This window comes from Suillus fuscotomentosus (genome assembly GCF_016647785.1).
Source record: "Suillus fuscotomentosus strain FC203 chromosome Unknown F5891scaffold_18, whole genome shotgun sequence".
NCBI classification, from domain to species: Eukaryota; Fungi; Basidiomycota; class Agaricomycetes; order Boletales; family Suillaceae; genus Suillus; species Suillus fuscotomentosus.
In genome coordinates, this window is record NW_024539530.1 from 554,348 (window position 1) to 573,220 (window position 18,873).

The window sequence follows — 18,873 nt, forward strand, 5'->3', positions numbered from 1 at the left end:
CTCAGTGAACACATTGGCACAACTTGAAGATGCAAAAATGAGTTATAGAAAAGTTTGTAGTAGAAGTACATTTACTAGTACTCTGTTCTACATTCCAAGAAAGACATGCTAGAGTAATGTGAGATTAGAATCACAATAGTAGTTTGAGGGAATTGTATTAAACAACAGCCTTCGCCCGCTTCTGTGTAAAATAAGTCCCCTCAGACTCTGGGATAACTCTCTTGTGCCTCACGGTGTCAGTATTTCCCCCCAGAGGAATCTTCAACTCTTGTGACGTGAAATACCGCTCTGGAGAGAACTCCTCTGTCTTGTAATTGGACAGAAAAGAGTCCAGGAGCTCTAGCACTGCATTGAAGGCTACCGGATGCTCATCATTGTGCCTCATCAGTTCCAACCAATCATCTGCGAGCTGGGTAAGGTCTGCGAAGTAGGGGTTGATTTGACGAAGGAATGTTGCCTTCCCTGAGTGGTAAAGGACATACTTGGACCCGACACACAGCGTGGTGTTTGGGTCATTCCAGCCTTCTGTCATCAACCCAGCTTGATTTCTCTCCATCCTGAGAGGGCCCAAATAATTGAGGAGAACCCAGAGGAATACCCATAGAACAGATTCAAGATCATCAGAGTGGTTTTGCACTATTGTTGCAAGCGGTTGGGGAGGAGCACCAATAGATGATGTCTTACGAGACTGTGGCGGATTGGAGAAGGTTGGACTGACAATGGGCTGAGTCAAATGGGCGAGATCAGCTCGGACCAATTGACTAAGGAGTTTGCGAGACATGAATGGAACTGTGCCCATACCACCCCTGGTAAGGATGCTATGGGTATTATTGTTGCATTCAGTATCAGAGACATTGATTGCGAACTCCCAATTGATCAAACAACCCTGTATGCCTCCAGGGACATCTTAGATGATTGCATTGTGAAGGCTGCAATCACGATGCACAACACCATGATCGGATGCTGCACGTATGACTGTGTTGGAGGGGGGAAACAATCAGTAAGGGATTGGCTCGAGCATTCAAGGAATACTTACCGCAAATGATATCGCGTAAGGCTGTCAGCAGCTCTTTCTTAGTTTGGAACTGATGTAATGGACAGGCACATGGTTTGAGAACAAGGCGAATGTGGGCGTGAAATGCGTGAGATGTGCTCTGGATATGCTTAAAGCGAAAGTCACCTGTTGAATCTGGAACTCCCTTCTCCCTCTCAACAATCCAATAGTCTTCAAGGTGAGGGATGCCAGGGACACCTTGCATCCACTTCAGCATTTCCACCTCATTCAGGATGTCCGTGTCATCCTGTTCTTGCACCCAATGGTCTTTGATAATAAATTCCTCACCCCCCAACTCGACCAAATAACAGACAGTTCCCCTGCCTGTAAGACCTCGACTGTAGAACAAGATGTGGAGTATATTGTAGAACTTCTCCTTGATGCGAATTTTACTGATGGGGTCCTTGTTGGAGGAGGGAGGGGGGGGGGAAGAGCGCTGTTGGGATGTCCTCATTTGGCTCCGGAACAATTTCTGGCTGAAGTACTCCTGTAGTAGAGGCAAAGGTGGTGTAAAGAGGAGATGGGCCATCTTCAAAAAATTCCACCAGAGTGCCCTCATGTGACATGGTGGTGGGAAAATCATAATGCGTCACTTCTCTGGAAGAATCGGTGCCTCCACTGGCAGCGAAAGAATCATTTGAGCTACTGGATGGGTGACTTTCTTCGGCGATACCAGGTGCAAGTGAGCTGGTGTCTTTGGAAACATCATGCATGATGGCGTGGCGTGGCGCGGCAGTGTGACGGGAAGTGCTGGCAGGTTTGGAAGGGGTAACATAAAATACGACGGTACTATCATAACCAAGACACTGGGGACCTCCAAACATGATCCCAGCGAGTACTTTCAAATACATATCTGGATTTTTGTCGATGTTGAACACAGGGGACACCAGCCCCCCAGAACGGTCGTACAGATGGACGCGAAGGTCATGGTATCGATTGCAAAAGGACAATAGCAGTACAAAACGGCGCCATGGCTGTCCACGAAACAACAGGTAAGCTTTGGTGTCCATGGAACTGCCAACATGTGCAGCAGGCTGGTAAGCGCTGAACATGAGTTCAGCGCATACCATGAAATTGTTCCAGCCCAGCTGGATGACATGGTCGGATAGGACTAGGTCAGGATTCCATTGGATATCTTGAGTTGGAACTGCATGGGTTGCAAATTCTGAGTATCAAACGCGCAATGCTTGAGTAAGTTTGAGGTTGGGATTCATGATTGATAAGGCCTCTGAGACGACATTGAGATAAAGACCAAAGGAAAACTCATTTGTCTCCTGGGCTCCCTACCAACGTGGTTTGATCAGTATCTTACTATCTGTGAAAATCTGCACACGTACTGCTGGAGTGAGCCCTGATGAAGGGAAGTCCCAATTCCAACATTTCGAATTGACATCATACAAGGGCACCATGTCATCATCTCCGAAGTTTTGAAAGTGAACCTTCGCTGCTCTGCTACACTGCAGCTTTCCCAACTTAATCTTCAGCTCACTTGCAAGGGGAACATTATCTAGCTGAGCGAATGATTTGAGGATCAGTGGCAGATAATGACCGAGCCCGATTCCTTTTGGATCTTCATGAGTGACCAGATGATCGAGCTCTTTGCTGGTGAGCTTATTCATAGTTGTAATGTTATGCAAACGGGGCGCGACAGGAAATGATCACAGTTTTATCGTGGGTGCGACAGTTCGTGCTACTATGACCATGATGACGGACATAACTAACAAAGACTAATTTTACGAAAACTTGTCCCAATTTGATAAAGAATTATGTAGATAAGGAGAAAAAGGATTGTTTGTTCCAGTATTTGTTGAGCCAAAACTCTGAGCAGTGTTCCATGCAGTTAGAAGTAGTGAGACGGTTATCTGCAATGCTACCAAACCGAGGTATAAGGTTTATAGGAGACTTGACCTGGGACAGTAAGATTACATCGCCAAGGCGAGTTCCATTCGACCTCTTAGCCCTCTTGAAGACATGTAGCTGTGTAGTCAGGTCACGACCATCAGATCCCAACAGTGTGACAGAATCAAAGCGATGAACGTAAGTGAGGAAGCAGTCTTGCAATGCATTCCCTGTGAGAAGCCTCATAATGAGCCTGATTTGAACCACACTATAACCTAAGGGGGAAAAAGTCGAAAAAACACTCATGGATTACGTGTGAGCATACCTTGAAACCCACTGGCAGGCCACGAGAAACCAGCACAGGTGTTAATGAGAACAGTATCAAAGCGACCCCAGGGCCATGCATCACAAGGGGGTGTGCAATTGAGCATTTGCGCAGGTTGGATAGTGCTGGAATCGTGAAAGTCTGTGTCTTGCAAGCGCAGTTTGAACCACACTTGCAAGTTGTCAAATGGAAGTTGTACGTCAGGTCCAGCCCTTCGCCCCACACCTACTGGATGGACATAATGTTGCCCATGAATACCATGGCGGTGGAAAAAATCAGCGATGGCAGGTCGTAAGTCTGGAAGACCAAATTTTACAGCTGCCTCATCAACAGCGATACTTCTGATTGATGGACTGTAAGCAAGATGGAATGCTGTTTATCCAGCAGTGAATGTGCATAATGGTCAAGGGACGGTGCCAACATCCTTGTGGCATAAACTGTTTGCAACCATGAAATAATTCATGATTGGCCGTGAGCAACCAGGGAAAGTAACAGTGGATAAGAGGTCCGCTGGTATATCTTCATCAGAATCACCCTCATCACCCTCGTCACCCGCATATCCCTCATCAAATTCAACCACAGTTGTTGATCGTAGCTTGTCGTGATCAAGTAGACTTGTGGCAAGGTCAAAGCGACGGCACTTCTCCTCACGATCAAGATGACAGCAGATTTGCGGGTCATAATTATTACTGTTGCTTGACCGAGCTGGAACTTTAATGACAGTGATATGAGCATGTTCTGTTGCATCCACAGTCCATTGCATGGGGACACAAGTATTGCAGATGCTCGGGACAATGCTCTGCATGAATTCGAGTTTGGGATATGCCAGTTGGTGATGACCTTTTTACCCTCCCCACGACGAAGACCAGCAGTGATGATGGTGTCTTTGTGGGCATGAAATTCGGTTAGTGCAGCAGAAATACGCTAAAGGCCGTCATCATCGATTCGGCTAGCTTGCACAAGATACCGGAAGTCCATGAGAGCACGTACGGCAGTAAGGACGCCTTGAGGTGCAGCATCAGCACAGACTGCAATGATATAGCATTGGATGTCGCGTTGACACCAGCCAGTGACTTGTTTTAACTTCGAAATACATACCTCCATGGAAATGTTGGAACCCAGTGATGCGAGGTAGGACAGAAAAGCGAAAATCAATCTCAGATTCCCCAAGAGCATTGATGAGCCATTTTGCATTGTGATCCCAAAACTCCCAGTGTATGTGGTGCAGGAGTTCGGGAGTGAAGAAATGGGATGGTTCGGCCAGAATCCAATCGTGCCAAAAGGGCTCAGCAACTCCATTCAATCGAAATTTCTGCACTTCATGGAAAAATGCTTCAAGATCAAGGGGGTCAGCCCGCGTATAGACAACTTTGAGTTGTGCGAGAGTAGTGGACTTTGTTCAGGGTTCATGTCGAAAAGCGTCCCCTAACTGCTTGAACATTGCCATGGTCAATGGCGATGTCTTACCCCCAACAGCACATAACATCATTGCTTCTGGGGTGTCAGCAATATAACTCACAAGTCCTGTATAGCAGTGCCGGCTATTACCCACGGGATCCGACATCATGACTCCAACACAAGCGGCCCTCTTGAGTGGTTCAAGAATGATGTCTAAGCACTGGTGTACGAGGCGGTCCTCCAGTACACCCCGCATGCGTTTCTTCTTGTGAATGAATTTAGGCACTGGCAGTAGAGCAGTAAGGAGGAAGGAGTCGGATGAGATTTTGGCGCGAGTATTCATAGATATGTTTGCTAGACTGATTATGAGAGGGTGCGCGACTCTATCGCCAGTCACAGCTGAAATGGTGGTCTTATCAGAGGACAACATAATTCCGAGGAGAGTAGCACCATCAGGCAGCGCTGACTGCAATAAGATGAGCGAGTGGAAGTCAAAACAAATTATTCAACATACCTGCATATTCCATGCGTCGTCACCTGTCATCCATTCTCACTGCGGGCATTTTCTCATTTTCCTCCACCAAACATCCAAAAAACATTGAATTAGAAGATAGAAATTTCCTTGCATTGCGTGTATCAAAACATTGAAAAAAAATAATGAATGTATTGAAGATTTTCTGTATGCAAGACATAATCTAAAAATGAGTCATTTTCCCTCAAGAAACAGTCTATATTTTTCATTCATCATTCCTCAAATAACAATTTACAATCATGTCAATTTTTTGGCCTCTGTTTTTCCAATGTTCTGTGTATCAAAAATCTCAATTACTTCATCCTGTTCACCATATGTTTGATCCAAGAACATTGAAAAATGATATAACAAATAATAATAAATATTTTGACAATGTTTTGTTAAGGAAAAACAAAGAAACTTTCAAACTTTCATTTGTATATTTGATAAGAGGAAATTTATGAAACATGCCCCATGTTTTGTAAGAATAAATACATAATGTTTGCAGTATATTCCTCCTGCACAACACTTGAAGAACATTTATTATATTCAGAGAAAAAAAATGAAACATGATTGCAGGATACTCTGCCTCACAACATGCACAAATTATACATTGTTTTCTGCACACAATAGATGGAAAATACAGCATTATCCTTGAAGGAACATGATGAATTTTTGCATCATGTCCCACACACAGAAAATCATTGAAACATAAATTATCATTTTTTCAATGTTTTGACAGACAAAATGAAGGTACACTGGTCCAAGTAGTGCTGCTAAGAACCAAGAACCATTTGGCAGGGAAATGAGAACAAAATGGTGTGACAATATAGAAGGGTTTTTTGAGAAGATTTTTAGTAATGGTGAAGCGATGAGTATAGAGGCAAGGTTGAGAGTAGGGGTGCAAGTGTGAAGACGAAACATTTCGAGAGGCTAAGACTTTCTGTAGAGCAAAGTTTGCTTTGAGCAGGGAACCAACATATGATTCTGCTGTTGTTATGAGTGTACATGAGCAGTATAAATACATTTTCGAGTACTTTACTAGGCTGAAATAAGAATGGGGAGCATATGGCGAGGTGAAAATACTTTGGTGAAACAAGGGTATCGTGAAGTTTGAGCACAAGGTAAGATAACAGAAAAAGAGAGAATGGAGAAGTGAGAGAATGTATCCACATAACTCGGATGCGAAGTGTAGAGCTTTCTCGCATCCGTGAGTCACGTGGACTTTGTGAATGACAGTTCTCAGATTTCCTTTTTGAGGTGCGGGCTGTGTGTAGAGGATAGACAATCCTTACACATGTCATGGCCCATGGGACACAGAAAATTGATGAATCCTTTAAGTCAGCCTTTCTTATGCACAACCAGCTGCTTTTGCTCCTTGACATCACTTGGCATTAATTTGCATTTCTTTCTGCCTGTGAAACTGCAGTTGGTGTATTTAGTACATGACTGCCTCAGTGCTGCACCAAGCAGTCCAGTTGTTGGCTTGTGACATGGATGGTTCACATTTGAACCCCAAAAAAACCAAACATGACCACTCTGAACAGTTTGCAAAGGTTCAATCCAGGGTTTGTCAACTCTGGTAGAACTGGACCCAGGTTTGGCACTTGCGCCCCCACTCTCAACCTTGCCTCTATACTCATCGCTTCACCATTACTAAAAATCTTCTCAAAAAACCCTTCTATATTGTCACACCATTTTGTTCTCATTTCCCTGCCAAATGGTTCTTGGTTCTTAGCAGCACTACTTGGACCAGTGTACCTTCATTTTGTCTGTCAAAACATTGAAAAAATGATAATTTATGTTTCAATGATTTTCTGTGTGTGGGACATGATGCAAAAATTCATCATGTTCCTTCAAGGATAATGCTGTATTTTCCATCTATTGTGTGCAGAAAACAATGTATAATTTGTGCATGTTGTGAGGCAGAGTATCCTGCAATCATGTTTCATTTTTTTTCTCTGAATATAATAAATGTTCTTCAAGTGTTGTGCAGGAGGAATATACTGCAAACATTATGTATTTATTCTTACAAAACATGGGGCATGTTTCATAAATTTCCTCTTATCAAATATACAAATGAAAGTTTGAAAGTTTCTTTGTTTTTCCTTAACAAAACATTGTCAAAATATTTATTATTATTTGTTATATCATTTTTCAATGTTCTTGGATCAAACATATGGTGAACAGGATGAAGTAATTGAGATTTTTGATACACAGAACATTGGAAAAACAGAGGCCAAAAAATTGACATGATTGTAAATTGTTATTTGAGGAATGATGAATGAAAAATATAGACTGTTTCTTGAGGGAAAATGACTCATTTTTAGATTATGTCTTGCATACAGAAAATCTTCAATACATTCATTATTTTTTTTCAATGTTTTGATACACGCAATGCAAGGAAATTTCTATCTTCTAATTCAATGTTTTTTGGATGTTTGGTGGAGGAAAATGAGAAAATGCCCGCAGTGTCTGAGTAGATGCGACAGGTTCGCTCTGCGGTAGAGTACACCTTTTGAGGCATGAAATTGAATTGATTGTGAAAAGAAGGGTCGTTAATAATGCTGGCGATGCATTCTAGAGGATCCCGCCAGTACAGAACCACAGGAGATTTCGTGGGATGTGCTGTTTCAATCACCCTAGACAACCATCGCGGTCCACTTGGCAGCTGCTCTGCCCGACCTCGTAACTCCTTAGCAGAGTGGAATGACAAGGAGAGGGCCTTGATCTAAGCCTATCAAGTCAGACTATCACAGAGGGAGATGAGCCAGAGCACTACTAACCATCTCTAGTGATAAAAATGAATCAATTTTACCCATGCTCAGGCCTGAATGCAGTAGCCAAGATGCGACCTCCCACTCTTTCCGTCCACTAAACGGGTAGTAGGGATTATGCACACGATGCGCACTATTTTCATCTGCATCAAATAGACCAAGAAATGTATATCCTCCTTCATACACTTCTGCTGAGCCCGGGAAGAGATCGAGAAATTCGTTATGGGAGGCTGGGACATGTTCTTCTTCAAATAGTCCCCCAGCGGCCTGAATGTTAGTGTCATCATAAGAAGCCAAGTAGTAATCGTCATGAACGAAGGATTCCTGGTCGACATTGATGGGATCATCTTCTGAGGGCTGAATAATTGTTTTCAGGCGGATAACTTCTTCAATCCAGGTACTGCAGCCGGATCTTGGCTGGCTCATGTGGCGTGCGACAGCTTCGTGAGTACTGAATCTGTTTCTGTGGCAGACTTTTCTCGATCAAGATGGCGAGCCTTTCTCTTTCGATGAGCTTCTTCTTTGGCTTCTTGAGCAGCTCGCCTCACATTAGCCTGCTGAGCTTGTCTGTGACGTATACTGACAGGCAGAGAGGAAGAAGGCCCAGCCTCAGCCTGAGCAGGGTTTTTATTCATAGTACTAGTAGTAGCAGTAACTGTAAGCAGGTAGGAATACCATGTAATCGCACTTACGATCTCTTGCAATGAAGGCAAAAACAAGTGATGCTACGACAGAGATATGGGGAGTTCGATAATATCAATATACAAAGACGCAGAAATGCAATCACTTGCAAATGAATGCATGCAAACAATATCCACACACGAACAACGTGCAATCACAGATCATCACACAAATTTCCATTTCGCAGTCTACATGAAGTGATGACGTTTATGACGGGTACTTTATACCCAAAGGTTCGAAGTTGTATGTGTCGGGTTGTCGGGAGGTACTAGGCTGAAACAAAGTGTCATAGTAGTCACAAATGTCACGAACTTTGTCTATTACTAATTGTGGGAAAGAATTCGGCACGAACACGAATGGGGTGAATCGGGGCGAAAAGTCGAAGACTGAGACTTTCTGACATATACTCTAGTACCATGCCTGGACTTCAAGATTTCAATGCACACTGGCACACCTCCTGTTTTCTACCTCCCAATCGCTCCCGGACAGAGTCAAAACATAGTATACAGGATTCTCGCGCTGAGCTGCACAATGTTATTGAAGCTTTGAATACATTGGTATGTTGGAGATTTTCTTTTCGCTGGCACGTTATCATCACTGAACCAATGAACTTATTAAAATGTCATGGTAGACTATATATTGATAACCATCACAACAATATCCATAAATGTGGCAGTGTGTATTACATAGACATATTTGACCTTACATAGGCACAATGTGTTTGAATGGCAGCCAACCACGTTATCCTGTGCTCTATGTACCGTCTTCTGTTTAGATTATCCTGCGAATGGGAGATTGCACCCGGGCCAACTCAGTGAAATGGAGGGCCATCAGTACCATCACGAGTGCGAAAGTCGCTGTCTATCATTAGTGCGAGAACCCTGTGTTGTGCCACAATCAGTAAAATAAGAAGCATAGGTCATTTGTTTCCTATGCGGCAGACACTTGCCCAGGCTGATTGAGATATCCATTACACACTTCACACAGAGTGTTGCGACGACTTTAGATAAGTTCCATCATCAAAGAATTTCGTCAACGATGTGTTTGCTTCACTACTTGTAACAGTAGTGTCAATATATGCCCTCCAACGTTCTACATAATGTTGCTTGTGGGAGTCCAATATTCACAGTCACGGGGTGCACTAGTGTTCGTAAACCTGTGGTCTAGACTGCTGTAACTGACAGGATAATACTAGATTGCTGTATCGAGGAGTTTATTGTGGAGTTGCTCGGTCCTCTACTAAGCATTACGCAAGTCGATGGTGCTCCATGAAAAAAGCAATCTGCACACTTCAAAAGCAGAGGTTCCTTTGGTAGGTGGAAAAACTGTCATGGGCGTTAGCACATCAAAAACAATGTGAGCCGATAGGATATTGGCTGACAAAAATACCTGTTTTGAATATACATAGGTCTGGTTATATGCATGAGAAATGGCGAGTGTATCGCAAAAATGACACAGCTACAGATATTTTAGATACTTTGCCACTTTGTTCTGAAAATCAAGGTAATGCGCAACACTGACACTGATAATTACTTCATACATGCTTGACAGTGATACACATTTTGTGCAGAAGACTCAAAACCAGCCCGTTTCAGAAACAGCGCAGATGTTAAACCCAAAGCCCAGCACTGTGCCATCGGTACCTGTTCTAAATGGGTCAGACACATTCAATGAATTGACGAGGTCATAATGTTCCATGACCTTGACACTGAATAGTAGGATCACAGAGGTCAAAGGATATCACAAAGTATGTCTTTTGTCTGATTTGGCACTTACACTGGCTCGTTGTTCATGCAAGTAACATTTCAAACACATTACAAATGTCTGTCATGAAAACAGGTGATCCCACTGGGGAAATTTCGCTCACCAATTCCGCTATCTACTGAACTGTATTTTCATATTCCAACATCTCCTGCACTTGATTTACTCACCCGGTGCATCCCTCTTCTCTGGATACGTCAACTAAACTTATTCGGTTCTAGGATGTTGTTGACCTCCTCGGTTGATGACATCACATTTAGATATCTTTCGGCAGTTTGATTCGCAGGCATGCAACATATTTTTTTGGGCGCAATATATACTACGGTCGTATAATGCGAGAACTTCCTTGCCGCTTGGGTGGTATTGTACATTAAAATAAATCTAGTAGTAGTCAACATGTTGAATGGTACAAGATTTCGGACTGCCAATCGACACTTCCCAGTCAGAGATTGCTGATGACCTTCTCGACGAAGGGCATTGAAGTTAGGTAGCTTTTGAAAATGGATTGCGAAGCTATGTACCATACTTCCGTTGGCTCAGTCATCGCTACAGTTGCATGCATAAAGAATTCCTTGTTGCTTGGGTGGTATTGTACATTACAATAAATCTAGTAGTAGTCAACATGTTGAATGGTACAGGATTTCGGACTGCCAATCGACACTTTCCAGTCAAAGACTGCGAATGACCCTCTCGACAAAGGGCATTGGAGTTAGACACCTTTTGAGGACTGATTGCGAAGCCACGTAGCATATTTCCGTTGGCACAGTCATCACTACAGTTGCATACATAGAGAACTTCCTTGTCAGTTTGAAGTATTGGACGCTGCGATAAATTCTGAAGCCATTGGTATATTCAATAGTACTAAATCCAACTGAAAATTGTCCCTCAAATGACTTCCAATGTCAAACAGCGATTCAATGGTGTGACTCGTGATATTCGCAACTACTCGGTATTATGAACATAAATGTAAAACTCTCGAATTAGTGACTATAATGAGTTGACGGGTAAAGAGTGAGGGGGAGCAGACAAAGAATGGCAGCAAAGACAAAGAATAGCAGCGAGGAGGGGTCAATGAATGGTTTGTCAGTCCGAGTCAAAAGCAGCATCCTCGAGTTTCTTCCTCTGTTCAGCTAATGCGTTCACGGACATGTGAGACACAAGCTCTGGCATCAGGTCCTCACGATGACTCGTTCCAAAAATTATCCTAGACAGCAATACCAGTTATTCAATCTCCTGAAGAAGTGATAAAGTCGTTACCTAGTCCACCATTCAAGAAGCTTGTTGATCTTATGTCTCGTGACAGGGCCAGGAACGTCTTCGAAAAAGTCCAGGATATTGCACCAAAATGCCTCATAATCAAAGTCTCCGTCCACTGTGCACCAAGATGTTATACTCGAGAGAGCGAAATGAACCTTCCATTCAACGGTTAGATGTTGGACGTCAAAATCAAAATAATTGTATTTTCTCACCTGACAAACGATATATGCGATAGCACGAGGGGTAACCTTCTTCATATTGATAATTGACGCAATGCATGTTTTGACCTTCGTCTGGTCGGATCTACGCCGGGTGCACCTGTTATTCTCAAGAATATCAGCACCATCACCATCACCTTCGGCTTGACTCGCAGACGAAGGTGAGGTGAAGACGGTGAAGGTACAACAATTCAGATGGTGAGTCTGAACAATGTTGGGTCTTGCAGAACCTAGCTGCTATTCGACCCTAAAGGGTTTCTGGACTAGGCTTAAGGCTCAGAGGAGAGGAAATATCATAGAAACTTGGTCAGCCCTCAGACCCATACTGGTAACTGGTGAAAAGATTGCTTGATTATGTAAGCTACAAAAGTGCCAACATAAGGTAAGGTAAAAACAGTCTCTACAAGCCCAGCCAGAAATGAATCCCTACAACAGCTTTGAAAGCCTGGAGTGCGATGAGCAAAAATAAGATTACAACTACCGTGACAAAGCCACTAACCATAACTAGAAGCCTTGACTTGAGAAAACCTTCTTCAAGGTCATTACTGTTGACTTGATAGTTTTCGTATACAAACAGAGGCCACGAGTTTTCCGATACAATGTACTCTGATGTCCTGTCGTGAATGCCGGCTTTGACACTGGACCAGCATCAGTGTCTTTGATAGTCAACAAGGGTCGATACACACCTGTTCTGATCCCAGTCCCACTCAGCAGGGCAGAGCAGCTTCCCACAGATGTCACTCACAAATACACGTGAATACTTGTCATTTGGCTTGATTATCGGGGACGGATGAAACTCTTGGTTTATCCAAGCGGCGACAAGCTCTTTGAGAGTGGAGGTATCATCACCATGAGCCGCATCTGCTCCCTTCTTGAGCTATATAATGATTAGCATGCGGCGCTGTAGAAACAACAATACTGAGTGGAACAAATGATGCTCCTGACAGTATCTATAAAAAGTTGTGAGGTTGCACGTTGCCTAGTCTGCGTTACTTGAGGAGACAAGTGCGTTCGACCCTAGGGGAAGCGAGCGCTGCGAAGATCTAGAGGTACGTGCTTCAGCGAAGCGCGAGAAAGCGCAGGTGCGCGCAAGGCGCGGGAACACGCGCGCGTATTAGCGCGAAGCGTGGGAAAGCGCGCGCGCGTATGCGGAAATGATAGATAGACTAGACTTAAGTGATAATATGATGCAAGAGATGTGAGAGCGCGAGATCTAAAGGAATAGGTTTCTACTATGTTCTCCTAAGTAGTAAGTAAGTAGTAATAGGTAAATGGGAGGTAAAGTAAGTTAAGTAATAGTATGTACTGCTGGCGCTTATATAGCGCGCCTAAGCGCGGTCATGCGGAGCCGAAGCGCTACCAAGTAGGTATGTAAAAATATATATATGTGAGAGTCCATGATAAAAATAAAGATGGAATAATATGCAATGAGAGAAATAGAAATATACGCACTAGGGAGCTTGGTGGACAGTGGATGGATGCTTCTGGATGGCTGGTGCTATAGGGCACGCAAGCGCGGGAATGCGCGCGCGCGTATACATCGCGAAGCACGGGAATGGCGCGCGTCATATAGGAATCACTGCAGATAGCACACAGAATGATGCTGCAAGTTCATGCTGTATACTCCTAGGTGAAAACTGCCATATCACGCCATGAGAGGCATGATTCTCTACAGCGCGTGAGTTTATTAAAAAATTTGCTAGCTTTTCTCAACATATCTTCAGCATCTTCATGGTCGAGTTCCCCAAGTTTCTCATGTAACCACGGCAGCACCCACGCGACTTCAATATAGCCACGCTGCAAATGATCTTGCCTGTGTTGTAGAATTACTAGATTGATCATATGAAAAACTTAATGACTTACTCTGAAGTTGTTTCCAAGGATGAGTGAAACTCGTACCTGCGATTGTTCTCTGCAATTAAGTCTTCCAAGCTGTGGTAGAGGACAGCCAGTCGACGAATTGCCCGGCCTTGTGAAACATAGAAGGTTGTCTTTCTTCAAAAATAAATTACCAATGGTGTAAGTATGAAAAACAACACAATATACTCACCTCTGCTTGCCTCCTCTCTCTTGCCGCATAGTCTCAAGTTCTTCTTCTAAGGCAGCGATACGGCATTTAGCCCTTGCCTTGGAAGACATCAGTATAGCTTGCAACGGATCTAGAGGCATTTTATGTTGAAGTTCTGCAAAGCTCGCCTCATCATCAGATGAATGGACATCATTAGGCTCAGGTGTCCCAGTCATCGTGGGGTAGAATGAAAGGCAAGGTGAAGGAAGGACAAGACGGAGTGAGAGAGTAGGTCAAAGAAGGGAGAGGTGGAGTGAAACAGCGAGGTGAAGTGAGATGGGAGAGAGAGTGAATTGAGACTTACTATGATAGTCTTTAGAAAGTGACCGCCTTTAAGTAACCATCATGTTTGAGGGTTTCACAGGCTAAATCCCAAAAAGAATCATTGCCCAAATATATCAGTGTGTAAAGCAATCGCAAACAAGTTTTCGGAAGGGCCCGCCAAGTCCGCACAATGAGTCAGCCAGCAGCAGTGGCAAGTTCGTGTGCTGAGCTGACTCCGACTGAAAATTGACCTTGAAGTGATAGACACAATAAGTTTATTGGTTACCAGGCAGTGTCAAATTTAAATACCTGCTACGCTAGAGGTCAACAGAACGGTTGTAAGTCACATGACAGCAACGGTCAGTCTAAGGGCAGGCATTTTTGAAGCAAATAGGGCAAAAATTTGAGAAATTATGCTAAATGACAACTCCTCAAGACAGGGTGCTTTGTATAGTAGCCAGAAGTACTCACGGGAAAAGAAATTGTCTACCGCACCCAATCATCATCAAAACTCCGAAGCGATGCCCTGCCGCTGAGAGGTGAAGTTGCTCCGTTCGAAAGGGATTTAACATGAGAAGGTGACATCCAAGGAATTTCTTGAGAGTGGCGTCAGTGGAACTCCAATGAGTGTTGGTGATGCAGCTCAGGGGTGACAGAATGTGATCGTGCTTTTGGACAGTTCCACTCACGTTGGCGTTGGTGCATCCAATCTTCTTTATGAGAGTGGTGTTGTTATTTGGCTAGAATACCATGATAAGCTCGCCTCGGAGAAATAATAGCAAGTGGTAATCTCACAAGCAGCATCAGAAAGTGATGAACTCACTCCTGGCCCTGTGCATACTGTAGGTGGGTGACATAAGAGCGAAAAGACATCACCTACCTGGCAATTTGAGACTGGCACGCCGAGACTGATCCTGATGTCACAAACTTCCGCGCAATTGTGACAGGAGAGGCTAAACATTATCTAGTAGCCTTGGCCAGCCTGGAGAGCAACCAGATTAGCAGTGCATGACAGAATGACGTTCAAGAGAAAACTTACTCTGCGTGAGGGTCTCCCGCTGTTTCCTTGCATACTTCCTTGTGCATGCCCCACAATGTTGTTTCCACGCCCTCATCCTCGCCCTCAATCATTGAGCCCGTGCTCTTGACCATTGCCTGCCAACATTGATGACAACTGGTTCAAAGACTGTGTGTGCATGGGAGGACCTTGTCAATACACAACGATTAGCAATGCAAAAGCAGCTATGAACAAGAAAAACATGCACGGGACGGTACAGGCAGAAGCGAGCATTGGGTTCCCCATTCAGGTGAAGAATAAGGCCGTGGAGAGTGGGAACCACCAGGATGAGGTTGTGTTGGCGGAATTTGGTGTTGGCAGTAATCTTGCATAAGTGAATTTGGTATGGGGTGGGGATGTGCTGGCCTATTTGTTGCTATGGAAGATCCACGAGGTGCGGGATCGTGCAGGTGCATGTTGAAATCAGGCCCATGGTATCCAGGTCTACCTATACCGAAAGGCTCCCACTGCGGTATGAGTGAGGGGAGGGAATTGAGGGATGAAACATGGGGATGACTCGGAAGATTGTGTTGTTGAACAGGGTGTTGCGGCCATGATGAGACGGGTGTCGCTGAAACCGGGAGCAGAGAAATAGGTGTGGTGCTTGGGCTCACCTCCATGGAAGGCATTTGGATGACTGAACGACTTGTAGAGGAAAACCCTGACGCATGCTGCGGAAGGTGTGACAATGTCTGTCGAGTTGTGTGTTGTAATGAAACTGTCTGTCATTACAAGAAACTCACTTAATTGCAGGGGCTATTTTCATGCTTATCACAGCCTCTGCTCCCACAAACAATGTCCTTGGTGCCATAAATGGCCTCGGCCAAACCTCTGCGTCGGTAGCTCGTGTTGTTGGTCCCACTTTGGCGACTTCGCTCTTTGCTGTATCAAAGGAGCTCAACCTTCTAGGAGGAAATGCAGTTTTTGTCGTCTTGATTGTGTTGGCCGGTGGATTGAGATGGCTAGCATCCCAGTTACCAGATGAAGTACAAGACAGGGATGAGTAAGGGGTGAGTCACAAGAGGAATCAATATATCTGATTGCACTATGGTAGTTATATATTTGATTTAGAGATATCATACTGAAGTTCACCAAGGTGCAGTGGTGCGGTTGCGTGTTCACTTAGAGCATTTCTATACAGTCTCAGCCATATCTAGGACAAACAGTATTGACGTCCACACACAGAAATTTTAACCCATTCTTCAGTTTCTGCAGGGACTGACACAATCCTCCACGAGATTGGTTCTGGACGAATAACACATAAGGGCAGTGATGGATTTCGAGAGACCAGCACATACCAAGATCATTGGGCGAGGACGGGGGGGACCATTAGAACTTTGCATGCGAGTCTGTGTCCCTCGTCAACTCAAACTGCATTCCATGTAGTATGAAAGCAAACTTTTTCTGTGCCATATCGACACCATTCCTCAGGCTCAGCTGGGTTAGACCATCTCAGCTTGTCAGCAAGCCTTTGCTTTGATAGGTCTCTCCGCGAGTGCTTGGTAGCGTCACTGTCTGTGTCTCTTTCATTGCATCTTTCGCTGCAATGGTGATGGTGTCCTGCATCAGATCCAGTCACGGTTTCATAATCGGCTGTGATGCTGGCATCTTCATGAATGATACTCAGACCGTTGCGCTCTCGATGTTTGTTGCGGTTCGTCATATTAGGCAGACCGATAATCTCGAGCGCTGATATGGTGGAGGATTGAGACATAGACATCTTTGTTGATGCTTGTGACTCTGGAGAGGCATGGCGAGGATAGTCGAACATTCTGACAGAATCTGAGGATGGGCCAGCGACAGGTTGTGACGGTGTTGGTGAAGACATATTGCAAATCAGTTCATGTGGGGGAGGGAGAAGAATGCGCTGGTCCTTGTCCAGGGTTGGTATGTAGCTGTCCGGTGGGACTTGGAAATCTGAGTGCTGAACACTAGGTGCAGAGTTTATTACAGATATTGGTTTGATTGAGGGTGACAGAGCTGAAGAACGATCTGACATGGGCCAAGGTTGGGGCTGTGAATGCAAACGAGAAGATTGACTGGTAACAGAGGGGTCTGTCCTAAGCCGCGGGTGTTCAACCATGACAGGCATTACTATGGGGTCAGGAGCACGCATGCTCATTTGACTGATGGAATCAGATTTGGAATCACGATGAGAATGAGAATGAGAGTCACGACAGCCATCAAGTGAAGATGATACAGGTGTTGAAACACAGAGAACTTCTGGTGCGGTTTGGCTCTCTGGCATGGGTGTGACTGGTGCAGACTGAGGAGGTAGAACTACAGGAGCTACCTCTGCTTCTTCCCATGAGTCGGAGAGGGTAGCGGCAGGGGCTTCTCGCATTGGAGACCGACCGTCATCAATAACAACGATGCGCCCTTCTCAATAACCCATATTACGACCGCGTTGTATGTCCTCTTCATACCCAAGCCTGCGACCCTCCTCCCTTGCGAGCTCAATTAAGCACTCTTCATTCAATTTTCGAGCCTTTGAGCGCGCGTCAGCGGCGGCAGCCTCCGCATCATCCCTCTGTGCTTCAATGACTCCCAGTATATCTTGGGCTCTAAGAATTTCTCTCTGCGCATTGTCGAGTTGCAGCTTGTAAAGCCTCAGTTCCTCTTGCAACTGAGCTGCCTCTTGCTGGGCAGCAACATGGGCTTTGTTGATAGACCGTGTCCATTCCAAAGCCTCTGCTAGTTGGGTTTCTGCTTCTTCAGCACAATGACTTTCGGCGTCCAACCTGTCCAATGCAGTATAGAGCACTTTGCGAGTCTGCTTCACCTCATACTCCTCGTTTACTAAGAGTCATAAGAGGTCATGAGTGCTCACGGCTGCGTGAACGCGCTCACGCTTGTGATGGAATTTGTTGTTGGGAACACCGTTGATACGGCGCAGTCTGGTTACTAGCTCGGCGTTCTCGTAGGGAGGTCTGGCTAGCGCCACAGCAGTGGATGTTGGAATAGGGGAAGCAACCTGAGACAATAGCCATCGGCGTCGAGTGCTAAAAAATTGGATTGTGAAAAGCTATGCTTACTACACATTCCCGGCGGCCACATGCAATGATTAAGTTAGATGTATAGGGCAATGTTGCCTAATTTAGTCCAATACTTCGGGAGCTTTTGGTAGCTTGAACTGTCAAAGTATTCTACTGACTACACAACAACATGGTCAGCCTAATCTCTATCATCATTCCACAACTCCATCGAATTCCAAAAGCTCTATACAATCATTCCACATCTCGGGATGCGCCAAATCCCACTGCAAGTCGTCAACGTCGGCCACTATCAAAGCCGGTGAGTGAGGAGGCGACTCGGTATATAGCTGATATCCCCCGGGTGTCCGGAGTTGCGGGGACGGTGGTGGTGGTGGTGGAGGAGGAGGAGGAGGAGGAGGAAATGATGGTGTGAAGAAAACTATCTTCTTATATCCTGCGCTAAGACCAGGCGCATAAACAGTAATGTTTCGGTGGAATTGGTGCTGGTGACCACGGGCGTGCTGTTGCATAACATGAGTGGCAGGGTCAAAGCTAACATCGATGTAGTCCTTTGCTCCCTTGCGTGGTGCTATAGTTTAATATAAGCGTGATTTCAACTGATGAGAAAACAACTTACCCTTTGGCATCCTCAACAAGTATCGTTGTGGAGATGTGTTCCTGCCACTGC

At 44.8% G+C, this 18,873-nt stretch overlaps 8 protein-coding genes across 8 annotated transcripts; 1 reads left to right on the top strand and 7 right to left on the bottom strand.

Annotated features, from left to right (window-relative positions):
• Nucleotides 1-935: 935 nt before the first annotated feature.
• F5891DRAFT_949287 (uncharacterized protein) lies at nucleotides 936-2,064 on the bottom strand (the record flags this gene model as incomplete). Its single annotated transcript, XM_041374863.1, has 2 exons — nucleotides 936-1,457; nucleotides 1,828-2,064. The coding sequence occupies 2 exons, from the start codon at nucleotides 2,062-2,064 to the stop codon at nucleotides 936-938; spliced, it is 759 nt and encodes a 252-aa protein (XP_041227796.1).
• Nucleotides 2,065-2,818: 754 nt separating this feature from the next.
• F5891DRAFT_1186802 (uncharacterized protein) lies at nucleotides 2,819-5,160 on the bottom strand (the record flags this gene model as incomplete). Its single annotated transcript, XM_041366739.1, has 8 exons — nucleotides 2,819-3,168; nucleotides 3,219-3,590; nucleotides 3,657-3,813; nucleotides 3,870-4,142; nucleotides 4,209-4,246; nucleotides 4,317-4,611; nucleotides 4,771-5,082; nucleotides 5,131-5,160. 8 exons carry the CDS (start codon nucleotides 5,158-5,160, stop codon nucleotides 2,819-2,821), a joined length of 1,827 nt encoding a protein of 608 aa, XP_041227797.1.
• A 2,440-nt stretch (nucleotides 5,161-7,600) lies between these two features.
• Nucleotides 7,601-8,018, bottom strand: F5891DRAFT_894998 (uncharacterized protein; the record flags this gene model as incomplete). The annotated part of the gene is made up of 2 exons (XM_041373356.1): nucleotides 7,601-7,858; nucleotides 7,914-8,018. Coding segments are annotated over 2 exons (363 nt in total), but the record flags the coding sequence as incomplete, so codon positions are not given.
• A 3,581-nt stretch (nucleotides 8,019-11,599) lies between these two features.
• Nucleotides 11,600-11,995, bottom strand: F5891DRAFT_949338 (uncharacterized protein; the record flags this gene model as incomplete). The annotated part of the gene is made up of 2 exons (XM_041374868.1): nucleotides 11,600-11,758; nucleotides 11,816-11,995. Coding segments are annotated over 2 exons (339 nt in total), but the record flags the coding sequence as incomplete, so codon positions are not given.
• A 328-nt stretch (nucleotides 11,996-12,323) lies between these two features.
• F5891DRAFT_912217 (uncharacterized protein) lies at nucleotides 12,324-12,668 on the bottom strand (the record flags this gene model as incomplete). Its single annotated transcript, XM_041373643.1, has 2 exons — nucleotides 12,324-12,459; nucleotides 12,508-12,668. Coding segments are annotated over 2 exons (297 nt in total), but the record flags the coding sequence as incomplete, so codon positions are not given.
• Nucleotides 12,669-13,604: 936 nt separating this feature from the next.
• F5891DRAFT_978931 (uncharacterized protein) lies at nucleotides 13,605-14,065 on the bottom strand (the record flags this gene model as incomplete). Its single annotated transcript, XM_041376822.1, has 3 exons — nucleotides 13,605-13,650; nucleotides 13,685-13,816; nucleotides 13,872-14,065. 3 exons carry the CDS (start codon nucleotides 14,063-14,065, stop codon nucleotides 13,605-13,607), a joined length of 372 nt encoding a protein of 123 aa, XP_041227801.1.
• A 1,903-nt stretch (nucleotides 14,066-15,968) lies between these two features.
• On the top strand, nucleotides 15,969-16,217 carry F5891DRAFT_949495 (uncharacterized protein; the record flags this gene model as incomplete). Its single annotated transcript, XM_041374881.1, has 1 exon — nucleotides 15,969-16,217. A coding segment is annotated over one exon (249 nt), but the record flags the coding sequence as incomplete, so codon positions are not given.
• Nucleotides 16,218-16,576: 359 nt separating this feature from the next.
• F5891DRAFT_1217996 (uncharacterized protein) lies at nucleotides 16,577-18,832 on the bottom strand (the record flags this gene model as incomplete). The annotated part of the gene is made up of 5 exons (XM_041369348.1): nucleotides 16,577-17,544; nucleotides 17,611-18,009; nucleotides 18,061-18,212; nucleotides 18,447-18,774; nucleotides 18,823-18,832. The coding sequence occupies 5 exons, from the start codon at nucleotides 18,830-18,832 to the stop codon at nucleotides 16,577-16,579; spliced, it is 1,857 nt and encodes a 618-aa protein (XP_041227803.1).
• Between the last annotated feature and the right edge of the window lie 41 nt (nucleotides 18,833-18,873).